Source organism: Pristis pectinata, chromosome 8 (assembly GCF_009764475.1).
Source record: "Pristis pectinata isolate sPriPec2 chromosome 8, sPriPec2.1.pri, whole genome shotgun sequence".
NCBI classification, from domain to species: Eukaryota; Metazoa; Chordata; class Chondrichthyes; order Rhinopristiformes; family Pristidae; genus Pristis; species Pristis pectinata.
Genome location: NC_067412.1, coordinates 38,240,527 through 38,262,066, shown reverse-complemented (window position 1 = coordinate 38,262,066; position 21,540 = coordinate 38,240,527). Strand labels below are relative to the sequence as shown.

The 21,540-nt window shown below is 39.8% G+C and overlaps 1 protein-coding gene across 1 annotated transcript in view; it reads right to left on the bottom strand.

Moving 5' to 3' along the window:
* Positions 1-21,540, bottom strand: part of lmf1 (lipase maturation factor 1) — a 560,127-nt gene that overhangs the window by 426,443 nt on the left and 112,144 nt on the right. Inside the window, exon 4 of the mRNA XM_052021392.1 lies at positions 6,249-6,397. Within this exon, the coding sequence (XP_051877352.1) occupies positions 6,249-6,397 (149 nt within the window). The remainder of the gene's footprint in view (positions 1-6,248; positions 6,398-21,540) is intronic.

Sequence of the window (21,540 nt, the reverse complement as noted above, 5' to 3'; positions counted from 1 at the left end):
AGAATTAAAATAAATTAAGCAGGACATTATAGAAAGTTATCTCACTAAAGGCTAACTATACCAGTGCAATTATGGTCAAAGTAATTATTTTTAAATGAATTCTGCTCATTTTCTTCTTTCCATCATGTTATATTTTACAAATCATCTTTTTCTCAGGATAGCAGAAACAATATAAAAAATAACAGTTTCTATTTCATGGAATACTTTGGTGATGTCCTGTTATTTCAGCTTTTAAGGCAATTCAAAGGGAAGTATCTTTTCATCAGTACTCCAAGGAAGCCCTCGACTTCTTTCAGCCAAACGTGAGTTGTTTGCTGCATGTAATTGCCTTACCTTGTACCATTTAATTACAGCAGAAATCCTGCCTCCAAATCAGAATGAGCAGGGTTTAAACCTTTCAAATGATACTTTAAGAATGGATGCCAAAGTTTGGGTTCAAATATCGGGATGACTCTCCAGCAGGCAGTCAACTTGGGTATGGGTGACCACCCCATCACCATACACTCCATTAGGTGGCACCCATCACCATACACTCCATTAGGTGGCACGCTCAGTATAATAAAACATCCTGAAGTTTCTCAGGAAAGTTGATAAAACAACCATATTGACAAAAAAGGAACAAAAATGCTGGAAACCTCCAGCAGGTCAGGCAGCATCTGTGGAAAGAGAATCAGTTAACATTTCAGATCCTGGACCCTTCAGAACTTCATCAGAATTCTGAAAGACCAAACTACTCCCAGCTGATGAAGGGTCCCAGATCTGAAATGTACTTGTTGAACAGTCTTGGACCTGAAACAATAGCTGTTTCTCTTTCCACAAATGCTGCCTGACCTGCTGAGTTTTTCCAGCATTTTCTGTTTTTATTTCAGATTTTCAACATTTGCTGTTTTTCTTTTTCATACAAAGAGGCGGATTTTAAGTGGAATCAAAGGAGAGAGGCAGAGATTTAGAAAGGGGATTCCAGTTTAGGGGTTCAGCAGCAGAAAATGCAATCACCATTGAGGTTAAGAGTTGGGATGCACTCAGAGTCAGAATGAGAGAAATGGAGAGAACCTAAAGGACTGGAAAGATTTGAGAAATGAGTGAGGAGAAACAGGCCCTCAAGGATATGAGAATTTTTAAAAATGAGATGTTGCCTCCCCGTCATCAGTAGTATCTAAAGGAGGCTTTGCCTCAAGAAGGCAACATCCATCATCAAAGATCTTCTGGGCCATGCCATCTTCTCACAGCTACCATCAGGCAGGAGGTACAGAAGCCTCAAGTCCCACACTACCACATTCAAGAACAGCTACTTCCCTTCAACCATTTGGTTCTTGAACCAACTGGCACAACCAGAATCACTATAGTTTAGCAATACTAAGACCACTTTGCACTAAAATGGACTTTTTGGTTCTAATTGTGTTCTTTCTTGTAAAAATTGTGCACAATTTATGGTTTTTTTTAATGCTGCTTCTATAATGCTATGTGCCTGTGGTGCTACTACAGGCAAGTTTTTCATTGCACCTGTGCATACATGAGCAAAGGAGCGTTCAGTGAAGGGGGAGGCTGCAAGTTAGATGCAAGCAACAGTACTAAAATTTAGAGGATTAAGGTTGGGAAACCAGAGAGAAGAGCAAAGAAACTGTCATATGTGCAGGTAGCATAGGTATAGTTGAGGGTTTATGGAGACAGGTTGAATCCAGGAACTGCTAAAGAAGTGGAAGTAAACAGTTTTCATGGTAAAGATTGAAAATGTGTTTGGAAGCTCATCTTGGAGTCAAATAGGACTTCAAGGTTGCATGTTGTTTGAAGGGTGGAGTCTATGGCATAGGAACAAAGGTTCATGAAAGGGATTAAAAACGATGACTTTGGTCTTCTCCATATTTAGTTGGAGGAAATTTCTACTCATCCAGCACTGGGTTTTGGCTAAACTGTAGAAAATTACATAGAAGTTAAGGGTACTATGTGTTGATGGAACCAACAATTATCATCCTGCCATAAAGACTTGACAACTTCAGCTGCTATAAAGACGGTTCAATCATAATAGAAATTTACATATCACTGCTAAACAACCTGCAAATTATTCCATCTATTCACTTATCTCTGTTGATGGTCTTGTACAAACGAATACAACTTTGATAACAGACCTACAGTTCCATATATGATGAATCAAAGATCTTGAGAGCCTGTATTGATAAAAAAAAGATGACTACCAACATTCAACACAAAAGAGGAACATTTGAGGGTTTTTTATGCACCACAAGACTGCATTGCTTGAAAGGAAAGTGACTGCAAATTCAACAGCAACTTTCAAAAGGAAATTGACTAAGCAGTTGAAAACATGCAAATCATAAGGCTGCAAGGAAACATGCAGACAGTGGAAACAAGTATAAACAGTGGAAACATGCAGACAGTGGACTAATTTGATAATTCTTTCAAAGAGCTGGCCCAAATAACCAATTTTTGTACTACAAGATTAGACCAAACTACAATGAATACTGATCATTGCAATTTTGTAATTGTATATATTTAACTAAATATATTTTCTCTATTTAATCTCACAAATATAAAGAAATGCAGCTTGCAATTGTTCAAGCTCTGCAATATTTCACATTTTGTTGCATCAGATTTCAATCCTGCACCCCCACCCCCCAACATTCTACACAATGGAAGGAGATTGTGAAGTAGGGACCTATTCAGCCATGCACAATGCCTTGGACATTGCACACAGTAAAATATTGGAGCTTCCTTCCAGAGTGCTCTCATTTAATGGGCCATAAAGCCACAGTTTGGATGGCTGTACTCTACTGCACACTTGAATTTATGGATGAGCTCTGGCAGGTTATTGGGAATGAAATTGAATGACTCACACTCATTGGCACTCCATTTGTCTCTAACCTTGCAGTAAAATATCACAGAGTGGGAGTAGACAATAACTAAATCTGTCTACTTTGTGAACCATTTATCATGAATATGGACCTTAAAAGTATGCAAATCCTTTGCTTTAATTTAGGCTAAAACAATTTGTGAAAACAGCTATTCAGCTCCTTTGTCACCATATTTGGCAAACATATTTGCTGTGCTTGGCAAAATCCCACCAAACTTGGTTTCAATTAAGTTACAAAATAATTATGCAAGAAAGTCATTTGGAACATCATACATCCTGAAGTGTCCTACACTCCCCAAAATTAATTCCTATATGATTCAAAGGCCTCTTTTCAATTTTCTCCAAGCTTTCCTCATTACCCACATCCCAAGAAAGAAAGTTCCAAATCAGAGAGCAAGTCACAAACTCTGACTTGAAAGAACTGCTGATTCCAAATTTAGCTGCATAATAAAATAAATGCAGTAACATTGGTTACCGTGCCATTGTTGAAATCTAAAATCAACATAAATGAGTCAAAAATATTTAAACCACCAAAATTATCTGTAACAAAGTATGTTTCCCATCCATTTTATGTAACTGTTTCCATTTTAATCACTAATAATAATGATTTAAACACTGACAATCAATGGAAAAGGGTTTGATAATGAGATTTTTTGACATCAGTTGAAGGTTCAGTCGCAGGCTGATAAATACAGTTACTTGAGATTTGCAACAAAAATAACTGGATTTGAATGCATTCCATTTCAATAGTTTGCAATATGTCACCAATGATTCAATGAACAGTGAAAGCACTAGATACTTCACACTGTGCAGATCACAACAGCCCAAACTGAATGCCAATGCCCAAGACTTACACTTAAAATCTATTTAAATTAAGAGCCTGGAAAATGCCCTGGGTTTCTTTTCCTGAAGTAAATGGAAGGAGATTAACATTAGCAATACAATATAGATTTCATAATTTGTATCTGAAGTCAACTCCAATGTCATGAAGTGAAATAGATTACACCTGAATTATGATCGAACAAAAATTACTGTAAATAGTAAAAAAAAAACTAGCATGTAATCAGCTGAAATTTAACATTTGCTGCAAATGTGCAGCAGCAGAGTAAATGAATTTCAAAATTACACCCATGGTAGTATAACTGATTTCTTTCAAATACCACCTCACCTACCTCAAAAACTCATGATGGATGGGTTGGCCGTAAACCTCTGCTGCAAGAACAACTAATATAATGTAAAGATATCAAACATTAAAATATGTTTTACCTCAGGAAGAAATGATCCTGTGCCTGCTCCATTACATAGACACTGCCCTGAACTCCAAAATAGAAAAATTCTTTATTACAGACTTTTCTGGCAGTGGTTTTGTGTGTCTACATTAAGCTGTATTAAAATATTATGAAACAATTATCTAGTGTGCACTTTTTCTCAGTCAATGAATACAAATCATTGCAACTTCAGTTCTCAAACACTACTCATTCATAACGGTCACATTCGGAGAATTATGGAGAAAAATTGTAGCAACAAAATCACATGTAGCAACAAAGTAGTGGGAAAGTATTTAAAGATGTAATTGATACAAATATTTTTAAAAAAACATCAGTGAATAAATTAATAAAAGCTCAAATATCTCCTGCATAATATATTTTACAAGGAGCAATTTTTGAACAGGAAACCAAGCAACTTATTGCACTGTAGCTGAATCTGGAGAATTGTGAAATAAGAATTATTAAAGACAAAAGTTAAAATTAAAAATAAACTGCAGATGCTGGAAATCTGAAATTAAAATAGAAAATGCTGGAAACACTCAACAGGTCAGGCAGCATCTATGGGGAGAAAAACAGTTAACTTTTCAAGTCTGGGACCCTTCATCAGAACTTCAGAATTCTTAAAGATTAAACTACCCAAAATCAACATTTAAAAGACATGTATTATGTTTAGCTGAAAGCATCTTAAAATATAATGCAGAAATATTGCACATGCTGAACATTAAACACATGCTGAAGCTTTTGTTTTCAATTCAGTTCACCTTTCTAAATAGTAATCTATAGCCTACACGGAATTTTAGTCATAAACCCAGTTAACTGCTCAGCTTTCCATATAGACTGCTGGGCTAACCTATATGATTGCTTATTTCCTTAAAGTAGGATCTTTCTCTGTTCAATCCTCTCCAGCCATAATTGATTTCAAACTGTTACTGGAATGATAACAAGTTCCAGCTAACGTGTCAGCATCTTGTCATATCTACTAATTACTGTTGTCAAAAAACTTTGGTCGATGACATAACTTTGAATCACAACAGTCAATTTATTCCTAAGTACATCAGAAAGTGAAGATCAATCTATAATTACATTATCATTATGGTTAAAAGTAGAAGAACAGGTCCCCTGCTTTCACAAACAAATTGATTTGCATTTAGTTTGGCCTTGAAAGCTTTATCGTTCTTGGTGGGCCTATTCCAATTAATAGTACCAGGACAAAAACAACTACTCCCAAGTAAATGACTTCCCAGGAATATTGCTGAATGCTTTATCATTCTTCATTAATTGACTAACCAATCCACTTTATGTCTGATGTTAATTTATGGTTGCTAGCAGTTTCAAAACAGCACATTTTCTTGATTCGTTTCTCTAATGATACACCAGGTGGGAAATCCCAGCTTGAAAGGAAAGACAAAGTTACTCCAAACATGTTTTGTCGCTTCTTTTGCATGCAATTACATAGTTTACTCCACAGTCAGCAAAACTGCTCTATCCAGGTATTTCTGCTACAAACAAATCTCTTCCCATTCCACCTCATCTAACATTAACAGCATTATCTACTAGATATTTCTAAATGTGTCTAACCATCTTCCCCTTAAATTATGTACTTTTTCTCAACTACTCCATATTGTAAAAAGCTAACTATCCTACTCACTCCTTACTTTTTTAAATTATCCGTGACTTTAAATTAAAGGATGGGTTGACACTTACAGTAACATATGTAGATTTTATAATCTCCTTAAAAGTGGCAGATCAGGCAAGGATGTGAGATTATCAGTGGCTAAACAGACAGATCAATAAAAATGATTAGCTAATGTTCTTATCTTACATCAAGAATTGCACCTGATGCTTTAGGATTTATTTTTAAAATTTAATCTATATGTATTGGTAAGACTTATTCACATTATTTAACACCGATTGCCAGATGCAGCATCTTATTTTTCCTTCTTTGCAGTTTAATCAATTACCCTGTTACAGAAGAACTAGTTTAGAATTCCTCTTCATTCAACCCCAGTTTTAAGTGTGCATTTCTAAATTTGATCCGCTGCTAATTGATGCAGAGAACCAAATACGATAGTGAAATTCAATACTTTAGAGATAGGGAAAAAAAAATCCCTCACCGCTCCCAGCATAATGCGGAAAATGAGCCAACGGAAGGACCAGATGACAATTTTGGATGGTGGTGTATGACGTGGAATGGAACGGACGGTCAGCACAGGGCACAGGAAAATTCCAAGGAACCCAGTTTCCAGCAACTGAGACTCCCAGCCTGTAGAGAGATGGAAAATGAAAATTTTAAAAAAATATATAGTTAAATACACAAGATTATTGAACTCTATTTTGACTGCTCACACTGTAAAATTCTTTCTATTGAGTTTCTCTCCCAGCTCTCCTGGGGGTCAGGAATTTAATTATTAATCTTCTGATTAACTTATCACAAGTTGATTCTTAAACTATATTGTCTCTGTCAGGAACTATATGAGACTATATCTTGTCAACAGTAGTTGAGATATATTTAAGAATTTATAATAAGGCTAAATAAGACACCACTATCCCCAGCGGAGAGGAAATCATTTAGTTGTGAGATGAATGTGCAGGTTAGGCTGACAATATGTACTGGCAATCTCATCCTCACACAACCTTCCCAACTTCATGGGAGGTTTTGCCCAGATTTAAAATGACACAGTTGTTTCCCAATTACCGACAATGTTGAAGGTTAGACTGATTTCATTGCAGCAGAAGCCATCATATTCCAGCACTGCAGAAGACTGACAAAAATCTTCCTTGAAATTTGCAAAGCAGTGTGAAAATAGCATTGCCAGTAGCAGCTGGTTATGGATTGTGCATGCTGAGTTTATGCTTTCTTGGGGCTGTCATCAGGAGATGCAAGGATAAGCCTGCCTCTTCCAACTACAAGGGAAAAGGAAAAAAAAAGACTTGTGCTGATACTGCTCTATTTACAACCAGCGACTGGTGACAATACAAAGTCTTGGGCAAGATTAAGTGCAATCCACTCACTTAGGACACAAATGATTAGCATCTCAGCTATAAGCAGACTTCTGAAAAGAAGTTTGCTCATTAATATGCTTTCACCATTCTAGGTTGCTTTATATTTCAAATGAAAAATTTTCTAAACAAAAGCTACCAAATAGAGAACATTCTAGTATGCTCATGTTAAAAATTACAAACTGCAGTCTTCCCTTCCTCGACAAATGATTAGTTTTGAAGATCTACAAAAGCATACAATAACAAGGAACTAAATCCATAACTAATGATATGAAGTACTGTAAGCAGGGAATGTGTAGGGTTGGGATATTTTACAACTATAAGAACAATAGATCATCTTTATAGTTTAGAATGACCGCAAAGATTTTCTTGGGCCCTTATATCACGAAGACAAGACACCATTCTTCAAGAGAAAATTAATCTAAAATACACTATGCACATTGTTTTCAAATCCACACCATCAAACATCAATGAGTTTAAAATGATTTGATGGGAATTAGTGTTTAGATTATTAAACTCTATTATGGTTGTATGCTTGTTCTTCTGATAGAAGAAACACATGTTTGAATTGCTAGCTTCAGACTTAATGCTACAATATAATAATTATTAGTAGAGCACCTAGCTGGTAAGCATTTACAATGCTACATTTAATCCATAATACTCTGGGCAAAACAAGCAGACAAATGTAGGAAACACTCCAGTGATATTTCTTAACACTCTACCAGAGGCAATAAACTATGTAAAATAAATGTAATAGTCATATAACTAATAGGACGATTAGAAGGAAAATTAGGCAAGATGCGTGTTATGAGCATGAAATACCACAACTCCTTTTCCTCTCTGCTCTTCCCAGGTCACACCTGAATTCCAGGCCATAAGTGGACAATCCACCCCTTGGTCTTTCTGGTCAAAATGGCCTCCATCAGTGTGCAAGATTTGAAGCATTACGTTCATGCATGTGTCACCTTTCTGTTGGATGATGCCATATGAAATGTTACAAATGATTATGAGAATCTCATTTTGGCTCAACCGTACCTAACCATCACTAAGAACACAGAACCCAGCAGCCGTTCAGAAGTTCACCAACCAAGGCTCCTGTCTAAATTGTTTGAGAATTAGCATACTGGAACAGTTATAAATAAAAAATAGAGAGCGCCTTTAATTATCAATCCCAAAGCAAATTCTGCTATAATACTCAGTATCAATCTGCCATTAACTGCTAAAGAAGCATCTTGCTGCTATCCATTTCCTTCAAAAAAAAGTCCTTTGTACTATGTGTGGGATATGCAAGTGTAACAATACTTTTAAGAAGGTTGCCATGTGGTAAAACTTTTGATTCAAGGCTGTACCAAATACTGCAGTTTATTTTAATGTTGACTCCCTTCAAAAACAGATGTTCTAATGGTTCTGTTTACAACTCTACCTCTGATTATTTTCTAATGCAAACAGCAGCACTGATGAGACAAGGGCACTGCACTGACAACAAGTTTGTGATGTTGCTGCTTGAGAAGGAAGCAGCCTCACGATGCCAAACAAAGAAAATGGAAAATGTGACCTCAAGTAGCAACGATAGTGGGTAGTGGATATGCAAGATATATTGGTGAACTCAGAAAAAGTGAGCAGACTTAGCCATTTGCCCTGCTTATGAATCAAATAGAAACGTTCCTGAGCAAAGTCCAAGCGGAGGGCACACTACAAAGAAACACTACATATGCGAGAAGAGGAATACAAGATTGCTACTAGTAATAAGGAAAGAGACATACAAGACATCAATTAACACTAGCAGCACGAAACAAGTTTTCACACAAGGACAGAGTAAAACCATTTTGACGGGACATTGAATATGACACTAGAGATTTTCAAGACCTATACTAGGCACATGCATCAGTAACCAGAGGAAACAGTTGCTTGATACATGGCCAAGCTGAAGTCACAAGCCAAAAAGCATCAATTTCCAGGTTCTTTAGGGGCAGGCAGGGAACAAGTCCATAACAATGGTAATGGTAGTTTGGTCATCTTTGTGGCAGAATCACTTGGCACTGCAAATGGGTTCAATGGGAACCCAGTAGGTTACAGAAATATAGAAAGGTGGGAGACTTGTCTTGGATGTGACAGAAATCCCCGAGCCTCAGAATGCCCATTCAAAATATCTCTCAGCAAGGAATATTGCATGGGTGCAAGTCCTAGAGTAATATAACTGCCAGCAAAGACAGCAGTGACTACATTAGTTATGGCTACCATGCAACTACCTGGGAGAGGGAGGGAAGAAACAATGCAAGATACACAAAAAGCAGGTGTAGGTGGAATTTGACAATAATTCATCTCACAAAAAATCTGAACTTCAAGGAAAACTAAGCAATTAAATGCAGTCTTCCTAGAAGGTGATAAACCAGCAGTTTGGTCAAAACATGCAGATATTGCATGCGAACCAGATGGAAAGAAGGTCATGTGATAAAGAGACAAGGGCTATGATAAATTCAAATGGCGATGAACTAGGACGTGGCAGCACCATAAGCAGGTCTGCAATTAGAATGGGCAGAATCAAAAACAAAAGCATATACCTTCTGTAGTGTAAACTGAATAGAGAAATATTGATCCAAGGTGCTGACTGCTTGGGTGTCTACCACTAAGAGCAGGCCGCATGCCTGCTTCACCACAGGTCAGCTTGTGAAACAGGTACTGAACCACAATAGCAGCGAGATTAAACCAGAGCTAGACGTCTCAGAGAGAAAGACATTCTGAGTTTAAAGTCAGTGGAAAAAAAAAGCTCATAGTGAGTAGCCAGAGGTAAAATGTAGCATTTGGGCAGTGATTTGGCCATCCCAGTCAGAACAATAGGAGTATTCACAGACCTCAACAGAAAGGAACTCAGAGGAAGAGTTCATAATCTGTTTGAACAGTATGAGACCGCCAGTTCACAGGACTTTGATTGCCACTGTTTCACTGCAAGAGTTCAGAAACAAAGGAAAAAGGCTCAGCATAGGATACTGAAGTAGAGTAATGTCAGTTGAGTTTGACGGAGACAATATTAATAAAGATGAGACTACACAAATTCCATGGAACAGCTCAATGTCGACAAGACTTCCGTTGCAGACAGAATTGCTGAATGGCTTGAATCAAGCACAAACTGAATTGGGAGCATTGAAAGGATGGCATTATAACATGGATGCAGCTCAAAGCTCTGAAGGTCCAATGAGGAATGCTACTGTAGCAACAGATGTACTAACATTAGCCAGCTACAGTGCAGCAAGGTAAACAGAATTAGGAAGATCCAGAAAGGAAAGTAAGAGTTGACTTTGGTACTTAAAGTGACACAAGGAAAGAGGAAACATCCAATGTCAAAGTGAGACTCAGGATGCAAGACAGCACGAAACCACAAGCACAAAGATGGAGCACCTTAAGAAGCAACCAAAGTCAAGACTGTTGAGAAAGAGTGCATAATATCCAGTAATGCACCAAATAAAATGCATAATTACAACTGTGGAGTGGTTGATACGAATCATCAGCCCTGTGAAGTTTCATGTGAAGAATTTGGCATTTAGATGTATCCACATTTCTGAAGACAAATGTTGAAGCAACAATTGCATAACGTGATGTGAAACAAGATGTGTATGAACCCTACCTGGAGAAGTAATCCACTGTAATTACTAGTTTTCAGAATAGATATTTCAGAAATGTTAATTTATAATTGGTCAAATATACATACAATATGTTCTGTAGAGCTTGATTCTTTAAAGGAGAATCAGTGTAATGTAACCGTATCTCTAAGAATGGAGTGTACAACTTTTGATGCAATGTCATTCAGGACATTGTTGTGTGTTTACTTCCAATAAAGGATATTCTGTTGATTGCCCTTTCTTAGCTTCTAGCTTTTGTAAGCAGCAACAGCAAAGTGTCTGCAGAAATTACACTATGTTCCTGAGATGACAATTCTATGATGTGTGCCTTGCACAGAATTTCAAAACAGCAACCAATATTGTTAACAGCATTTTTAAATATCCTGATACACTAAAAATATTAATTTGGTCTTGCTTTCAAATTTACAAAATCAATATTAATTAAATGTGAGCAATGATTACTGCAACCTTTTATTGCAAAAGAACTCCAAAAGCTGCCATCCCATGGCTCCCATCCCTGAGAGCAGTTCTCTTATTCTTCCCTTATCCAACCTGACCACCAGATGAGCATGTAAATCAACCTATTTTTATCCCTGCTTTACTGATTTCTCAGCACCTGGAGCCCATTGGCAGCATGTCAATGACCCAAGGTTCAAGCCAACACAACTGAAGGACACCTTGCCAATTTCTCATCAATTTCAAGTGGAATTCAAAAGATCACAACCAATGGCACAGAAGCTGTGCCAGCTCTCTGAATGACCGCTTAATCTGCCCTTTCTGAGTACCTTTTTAATTTTATCCTTTTTCAAAGTAACTTACTTTTCAAAGTTATTGTGCCCTCTACTTTCCTTCTTTTTCCTGATAAAGTGCTGCATCCCCTAACAATCATTTGTGTTTTGTAGAAAGAATTCCACTAACGTTTCCCCTCATCTTTTGTTGATAACATTCAATGATCAATCAAAATAATGATCATCAATTGTACAGCCCTTTGTGGAGGCTTTTCAAATTAAGCTGGTTGTGTATATTCCTACAGGATAAACAGATTATTAGGCATGTTTTAATATTGTTTTTAAATATAAACTTTACTAAGAAATCCAATTTAATCTCTATTAAATTGCATTCTAAAATACCACTGGTTCATGGAAGATTTCGGGTTTGTGGTAATAGAAACACAAGAAGCTTGAAATATATTTTCATACTGAAGAATTCACAAAACTTTGAGTGCAAATTGCAATGCTAACTGCACCCAAATGGAACTTTCCACCCCAATATTCCAACTGCAGCCTAGCCAATGATTTATATCAGTTACATCGTACACAAATTGGCTGCATTACAATAATAAAAATAGATATAGCTGGAAAAACTCAGCAGGTTAGACAGTACCTGTGGAAAGAGAAACAGTTAACACTTCAGGTCTGATACTCTTCATCAAAACCGAGGGAGAGAAACAAGTTGGCATGGATATCAGAGAAGGTGAGGGAGGGCGATGGGTGGAACTAAGGGAATTTCTCAGATAAGATGACATAATGGGATCCATTATGGTAAGACTGAGCTTCTTTGTCCGTGTAATGTGTTGCTAAGGTTGCCTGTGTAATGCTGTATAGTCAGACTATACAAAATAAAACAGAAAAGTAAAAAAGGATGGCAGGTGAAAATGGCCAGTTCCGAATCAAACAGAAAGAAATAACAAATTGTCTAAAGCTGGAGAATTCAATATTGAGTCCTACATGGCCAGATGAAAGAAGAGGTGTTGCTCCTTTAATTTACCATCAGTCCATAACAATGACCTTGGGTTCCCAGTTGCTTGCCACTTTAATTCAGCATCAAGCATTCCAAAGTACTTTGCAGCAAATGAAGACGTGTGAGGTACAGTCACAGATGTAATACAGAAAACATTGCCACTTTCTGCTTTGAAGTACAACAACATGATGCATGAATGGAAGATACAATTCCATTCAATGACCCATAGTTAGTTAATAGTAAATTATCTTCATGACTGTAAGCGAGTGAACTCTCACCATGCAACTTTCAAATCATTTGGCATATTCGGCTTTTGTAGATAGCTTTATGAGAATGCAACGAATTGGTGCTCCTGAGTGGTTCAGTGATTAAATACAGCAGCTGTTGTGCAGCCCTGTCAAGTCCCAGCTTTGACTGTCAGAACATAGGAACAAAAGTATGCTACTCTGCCATGAGCTTAATCCATAAGACATCACAGCAGAATTGGGCCATTCGACCAATCGAGTCTGCTCCACCATTTAGTTATTTTTCCCTCTCAACCCCATTCTCCCGCCTTCTCCCTGTGACCTTTGACACCCTTACTAATCAAGCACCTATCAACCTCCACTTTGAATATACCCAATGACTTGGCCTCCACAGCCATCTGTGGCAATGAATTCCACAGATTCACCACCCTCTGGCTAAGAAATTCCTCCTCATCTCAGTTCTAAAGGGATATCCTTCAAATTCTGAGGCTGTGCCCTCTGGTCCCTGACTCTCCAACTACTAGAAACATCCTCTCCATGTCCACTACATCTAGACCTTTCAATATTCAATAGGTTACAATGAGACCCCCCCTCATCTTTCTAATCTCTAGCGAGTACAGGCTCAGAGCCACCAAACGCTCCACATACATTAACCATTTCATCTCCGGGATAATTCTCATAAACCTCCTCTGGACCATCTCCAACGCCAGCACATCCTTCCTTAGTTATGGGGTGCAAAACTGCTTATAATACTCCAAATGTGGTCTGACCAATGCCTTATAAAGCCTCAGCATTACATCCTTGCTTTTATATCCTAGTCCTCTCAAAATGAATGCTAACATTGCATTTGCCTTCTTCACTCCTGACTCAGCCTGCAAGTTAACCTTTAGGGAATCCTGCACCAGGACACCCAAGCCCCTTTGTACCTCCAATTTCTGAATTCTCTCCCAGTTTAGAAAATAGACTACGCCTTTGTTCCTTATACCAAAGTGCATGACCACACACTTCCCTACGCTGTATTTCATTTGCTCATTCTCCCAACCTGTTCAAGTCCTTCTGCAGACTCCCTGCTTCCTCAACATGACCTGCTCCTCCGCCTATCTTTGTATCATCCGCAAACTTGGCCACAAAGCCATTCATTCCGTCATCCAGATCATTAACATATAACGTGAAAAATAGTGGACCCAACACCGACCCCTGCGGAACACCACCAGTCACCGGCAGCAAACCAGAAAAGGCCCCCTTTATACCCACTCGTTGCCTTCTGCCAGTCAGATAATCTTCCATCCATGCTAGTACCTTTCCTGTAATGCCATGGGCTCCTATCTTGTTTAGCAGCCTCATGTGTGGCACCTTGTCAAAGGCCTACTGAAACAACATCCACTGACTCTCCTTTGTCTATCCTACTTGTTACTTTCTCAAAGAATTCCAACAGATCTGTCAGGCAGGATCTCCCCCTTAAGGAAACCATGCTGACTTTGGCCTATTTTATCATGTGCTTCCAATTACCCCAAAATCTCATCCTTAATAATGGACCCTAACATCTTACCAACCACTGAAGTCAGGCTAACTGGCCTCTAACTTCCTGTCTTTTGCCTCCCTCCCTTCTCAAAGAGTGGAGTGACAGTTGCGATTTTCCAGTCTTCCGGAACCATTCCTGACTCCAGTGATTCTTGAAAGATCACTACTAAGGCCTCCACAATTTCTTCAGCTACCTCTTTCAGAATCCTGGGGTGTTGTCCATCCAGTCCAGGTGACTTATCCACCTTCAGACCTTTCAGCTTCCCAAGCACCTTCTCCTTGATAATAGCAACTATACTCACTTCTGCCCCCAATTCTCTCAAATTTCTGGCATGTTGCTGGTGTCTTCCACAGTGAAGACTGATGCAAAATATTTATTCAATTCGTCTGCCATTTCTTTGTTCCCTTTTTAGTTGCCTTCTGTTGGTTTTTGAAAGCTTCCCAATCCTCGAGCTTCTCACTAATTTTTGCAATATTGTATGCCCTCTTTTTCACTTTTATGCTGCCTTTGACTTCACTTGTCAGCCACGGTTGCCTCATCCTCTCTTTAGAATGCTTCTTCTTCTTTGGGATGAAATGATCCTGCATCTTCTGAATTACTCCCAGAAACTCCTGCCATTGCTGCTCTACCATCGTCCCTGCTAGGGTCCCCTTCCAATCAACTTTGACCAGCTCCTCTCTCATGCCTCTGTAGTTACCTTTACTCAACTATAACACCGATACATCTGATTTTAGCTTCTCCCTCTCAAACTGCAGGGTGAATTCTATCATATTATGATCACTGCCTCCTAAGGGTCCCTTTACCTCAAGCTCTCTAATCAAATCTGGTTCATTGCACAACACCAAATCCAGAATTGCCTTTTCTGTAGTGGGCTCGACCACAAGCTGCTCTAAAAAGCCACCTCATAGGCATTCTGCAAATTCCTTCATTTGGGATCCAGTGCCAACCTGATTTCCCCAATCTACCTGTATACTGAAATCCCCCTTGACCACCATAACATTGTCCTTCTTACATGCCTTTTCTATCTCCTATTGTAATTTGTACCCCACATCATAATTTGTACCCCAGCCGTCAGTTTTGGCAGGGCTTACATGCCATAACAGGCTACAAGACAAAGTCGGACTGCATAGCTAACAACAGCACATCCCTTCCTGATCAACTTAACGCATTCTATGCGCGTTTTGAACAAAAGGGAAGTAGATTGTCACCATCCACCCTGACAGCCACCAACGCAGCTGAACCTGTGATCACAGTGGAGGACGTAAGGTCAGTCTTCCGGAGAGTGAACATGAGGAAAGCATCTGGCCCAGATGGTGTCCCAGGCCGTGTGCTCAGATCTTGTGCTGATCAGCTGGCAGAAGTACTTGCGGACATATTCAACCTCTGCCTGCTTCAATCTCAGGTTCCCTCCTGTTTCAAGAAGACCACTATCATCCCGGTACCAAAGAAAAGCAAGGTAACGTGCCTCAATGACTACCGACCAGTGGCTCTGACATCCACCATCATAAAGTGCTTTGAGAGGTTGGTCATGGCTGGCATCAACTCCAGCCTCCCAGACAACCTGGACCCATTGCAATTCGCCTATCGCCGAAACATATCCAAGTGTATCCTTGGATGTTTAGCTCCCAGCTGCGATCTTCTTTTAGCCACAAATCTGTGATGCCCACAACATCATACCTGCCAATTTTTAACTGCGCTATAAGCTCATCTACCTTATTTCTTATACTGTGTGCATTCAAATATAGCACCTTCAGTCCTGTATTCACCACCCTTCTTCCCAAATTTGTCTTCAGGTTGCCTGAAGTTAAATTCTTATCCCTTTCTAAACTTTCTGTCTTATTTTTTATTCTGGAGACTTCACTAACCTCTCCTGTGCTCTCATTCTCTTTCACTTTAACCATACTTTTCCAATCTGTTGAAACCCCGCCCCCCCAAACTATTTTGTTCAAAGCCTTATCCACAGCTCTAGTTATGGGATTCGCCAGGACCCTGGTCCCAGCATGGTTGAGGTGGAGCCGATCCCACCAGAGCAGCTCCCTTCTTCCCCAATACTGGTGCCAATGTCCCACGAATTCAAACCCACTTCTCCCACACCAATCTTTGAGCCACGCATTTAACTCTCTGATCTTATTTACCCTGTGCCAATTTGCACGTGGCTCAGGTAGCAATCCAGAGATTATTATCTTTTTGTCTCTGCTTTTTAATTTCGTCCCAAGCTGCTCAAATTCCCTCAGCAGAACCTCTTTCCTTGTTCTACCTACGTTGTCCACCCACTGTACAATAAGACTATGTTTAATCTGGCTCTTAACCCCACTTATCTGCAGTGACCACCTATCCCCTGATATCTTAAATGGCAAATTTCAACTGAACACAGTGTTCAACTGTTCGCCACCTGCAACAGATCTTTGGGAACAGAAATAGTGTTCCAAATTTTTGCTGCTTTTGGTGAAAAAAAATACCTGAATAGCCTTACTCTAATCTAAGGTGATGAATTTCTGTGCCAAGTGAAATAGTTGTTTGGAAGTGTTAGAATTGCCTGCAATGCCTCTGGAAACAAGGAGGAGTTTCCTGCTGACTATCCATATCAAGACCATAATACAGAAATGCCTGGAAACCACCTGAAGACCTACATTCAAATGTTTAACATCAGAAAAACAGAATTTCATACTTCAATGAGCATTCTGTTTACCAGTCTGCGTATTCCGAACTATTGACACAAAGCAATCTGAACAGATCTGATGAAGAGCCTTCAATTTACCTCTGTCAGGGCAATCTAAGAATTAGCTTTGTGGATTCAAAGCATCTAAGGCAGCTCAGTGTACTGTGTGTACTTCAATGCTCTGGAACACAGGTGCAATCTCCCCATCACCCTTCATCCACTGATATTTCACACAGTAAAAATGCTGTTCGTGAGGACTTTTTAAATCTAATCCTTCTGCTAAACTGGTCAATAGCAGTACATGTAGGAACCTGAAAATAGATTGCTCATCCTGCTCATCATATTCTGATTGCTAAGTCAAAAAGAAGGCATGCAGAAACTGTGAACTTCGCAAAAAGAACACAAATTAAATTTGGGTTATGGGATACTGGAAGGTAAAGAGAGAAATAAAAATGAAGTGGTGGAACCAAATTCTATCTAAATTTTTACAAAGCTATTGAACGTGGACTTGAAGATGTCTAATTTGAAGGGTTACAGGTAAGAACCAGTGATGTAGCATTAGATTTAAAAAGTGCTTCCAAAGAGCTAGGAATAGCATGACAGGCCAAACGCCATCCCCTCTTCTATGAACTTACTTAGAACGACTGCAAAAATTCAAGGCAGTCGACATATTTACATGCTTCAGTGTATGAAGTATTATTACACAATTACTGATCACAAAATAGGATTTGTGAAGTGGCTGACCTTTACCATTCTAATTGTGAAAAGAGACAAAGATTCATACAGTCATACAGTACAACCTCTTCAGCCCACCATGTCCATGCTAACTGCTGCACCCATCTATACTAATCCCATTTACACGCATCAGGTCTATAACCTTCTATGCCTTGGTGATTCAAATATTCTCTATGCATCAAACTTTGAGCTACCACACATGCTCCTATGAAAAATATAAAAAAGAAAAGGGAAGGGAAGAAGAAAGAAAAGCATTTGTACAGCACCTTCCATCACTACAGGTCTTAAAGCACTTTATAGCCAATGTAAGTAATTTTGAAATGTACTCACGGCTGTAATGAATGAAACAAATCATGTTTACCACATGACATACAATGAAGAGCAAGGTTAAAAGCAATTTAAAAGGAAGGAAACCATGACAGGCTTATGCAATGGCGAGTTAGGAAATTGAATTTTTACCTTCAGGCTCCCCACTTCCAAATAAATTCCTAACCTGCACTCATTTCTTGAAAGAGGCAGCAAACTGAACCATTTCTTTCAGGCAAGTATTTTACAAGGAACAAAATAAATGAGGTGCATCAGGATAGTCATTTCAGAATAGACCTGGGTATTTCTGAATAGCTAGCTATAAAGCAGCACCACCACAGACACAGAACCAAAACACATTCCGAGTTTCTCAATCAGATCACAGCTGATCCCCTGCCCTTAACTGCCCCATCAACAATTTTCATTTCTTGTCTTTCAAATCTCGGTTCCACGTACCACACCTCAGTCACTTGCCCAACAGTGATCAATACTCCTATTTAATACTTATATGTCACACTTACTACTATTACAGCATTCACAGGCACACACATCAACCACACTCCAGCTAGTCAACCATGGCACATGCATCATATACACACTCACATTTTCCCTCCCTCTTGTAGGAGAAAAATTCTCACAACTTCTGACTGCAGCAACAGATGAATTGGGGGAGGGCATCTACCAAGTCCACATGCATAACTGTGTTGAGGAGGGGGTGGTGGCAGTTGTATTGGTATTGGTTTATTATTGTCACTGGTACCGAGGTACAGTGAAAAGCTTGTCTTGCATACCATTCGTACGGATCAATTCATTACACAGTGCATTGAGGTAGTACAGGATAAAAACAATAACAGAATACAGAGTAGAGTGTCACAGCTACAGAAGAAGTGCAGTGCAGGTAGACAATAAGGTGCAAGGTCATAACAAGGTAGATTGTGAGGTCAAGAGTCCATCTCATCGTATAAGGGAACAGTTCAGTAGTCTTATAACTGTAGGATAGAAGCTGTCCTTGAGCCAGGTGGTATGTGCCCTCAGGCTCCTGTATCTTCTGCCTGATGGGAAAGGGGAGAAGAGAGAATGACCCAGGTGGGTGGGCTCTTTGATTATACTGGCTGCTTCACCAAGGCAGCGAGAGGTACAGACAGAGTCCATGGAGGGGAGGCTGGTTTCCGTGATTTGCTGGCTACAACTCTCTGCTGTTTCTTGCGGTTCCGGGCAGAGCAGTTGCCATACCAAGCCATGATGCATCCAGATGGGATGCTTTCTGTGGTGCATTGATAAAAGTTGGTGAGTGTCAAAAGAGACATGACGAATTTCTTTAGCCCCCTGAGGAAGTAGAGGTGTTGGTGAGCTTTCTTGGCTGTGGCATCTACGTGGTTGGACCAGGACAGGGTATTGGTGATGTTCACTCCCAGGAACTTGAAGCTCTCAACCTCAGCACCATTGATGTAGACAGGTGCATGTACACCACCCCCTTTCCTGGAAGCCAATGACCAGCTCTTTTGTTTTGCTGACATTGAGGGAAAAGTTGTTGTCATGACACCATGTCACTAAGCTCTCTATCTCCTTCCTGTACTCCAACTCATCATTATTTGAGATACATGGTGGTATCATCTGCAAACATGGTCACACAGTCATGTAACATAGGGAGTAGAGTAGAGGGATGAGGATGCAGCTTTGTGGGGCACCAGTGTTGGGAATAATCATGCTGGAGGTGTTGCCGCCTATCCTCACTGATTGTGGTCTGTTGGTCAGAAAGTCAAAGATCCAATTGCAGAGAGAGGTGTTGAGTCCCAGGAGTTTGGTGATGAGTTTGCTTGGAATTATAGTATTGAAGGCGGAGCTGCAGTCAATAAACAATAGTCTAATATAGGTGTCTTTACTGTCCAGATGCTCCAGAGATGAGTGTAAGGCCAGGGAGATGGGGTCCACTGTAGAGCTGTTTTGGCGGTAGGCAAATTGCAGTGGGTCGAGGTTTTCTCGGAGGCTGGAGTTAATGCATGCTATGACCAGCCTCTCAAAGCACTTCATGATTTGTGGATGGCACAGCCACAGATCGATTAAGGCATGTTACCTTGTTTTTCTGAGGTACCGGGATGATAGTATTTTTCTTAAAATAGGTGGGAACCTCAGATTGAAGCAGGGAGAGGTTAACTATGGCTACAAATACCTCCGCCAGCTGATCAGCACAATATCTGAGGACACGGCCAGGAACACCATCCGGGCCAAATGTTTTCCTTTTTGTGGGCTCAGCCACCAAAGAGTCAATGGACAACAGATGATCAGAGACAACTCACCCACATGGATACATGCTACAACTTCATTAGTTTGAGATAATTTAAACATCCTACTTCTACTTTGCCTCTCCCTTCAAAAAAAACCTTGCGAACACACAAATTACTTAGAAGTTAGGAGTAGGCCACTCAGTCCTTTGGGATTGCTTCACCAATCATTAAAATCATGGCTGAGATCAAGAGCCGGCATAGATTCTGTGGGCTGAATGGTCCCCTTCTATGCTGTAAGAAGATATGGGAAAATTTGCCGAGAGTTACGGAACACAGCAGTTGCTGGAAATTTGAAGCAAATGCTGGGAAAACCCAGATCAGGCAGCATCTGTGGAGAGAAAAACTGAGTTACATCAGAACTGACTAGGGATTGAAAAGCAAAAAACTGCAGATGCTGAAAATATGAAACAAAAACAGAAAATGCCAGAAATTGTCAGCAGACCAGACAGTATCCACAACCTTCCCCCTCCATAAAAAGTCAAAGACCAGCAACTCTGTCTCCCTCCTTACAGATGTTGCCCAGCATATAGAGCACCTCTAGCACTCAGTTTTGTGGTGACATGCATTGTTGAATCAAGCTGGACATTTATAAGGTTGACGTCCTCCAACAACTCTGTATGAGCAGATGCGGCTCTGGTTCCAAGTACAAGACAACAAGACCTTTGAAAAAAGGATAGAGAACAGTGCAGACTCCACCAACAGAAAAGCAAAATGTGCATGATCTTCACCATGCAATGCCAAGAAAAATGAAAGACAGAGCCTCAAATACTAAACATGGCATTTTTTGACTTACTAAAGCCTTTAACTATCAACAAAGGAGTGCAGAGAATCTTTCTCAAATTTGGCTGCCCTCTAAAGATCATCTAAACTGTACATCTACTACACAACAACATGCAAGCCATTTTAACCAACTAGTCCACCATGGACCCAATCCTACTGCAGACTCAAACAAAGCTGTGTCATTCCCCAACCTTCTCAATCTTTCTCACTGCATCACTGCATCTCACATCCAACAACCTTCCTGCTGGAGTGGTGCTAATCTACAGAACACATGGGAAGCAGTTCAAGCTCTATCACCTCCACTCCAGAACCAGTCACTTCAATCTTATGTTTGTGCCGCCTTTAGGTAATCTCAGTCTCAGAAGCTGTAGGAGGGCAGGGATCAAGATTGCCCAGAAGACCATGGGTTTTAAGCCAGGTTTAGGATCTTGATCGTCAAACACCATTTTCCTCAATCAGCCATTGGTTGTCCTGCCGCACTGAAGGTGCTCGTGAATTTCATTATTGATATTTGCCT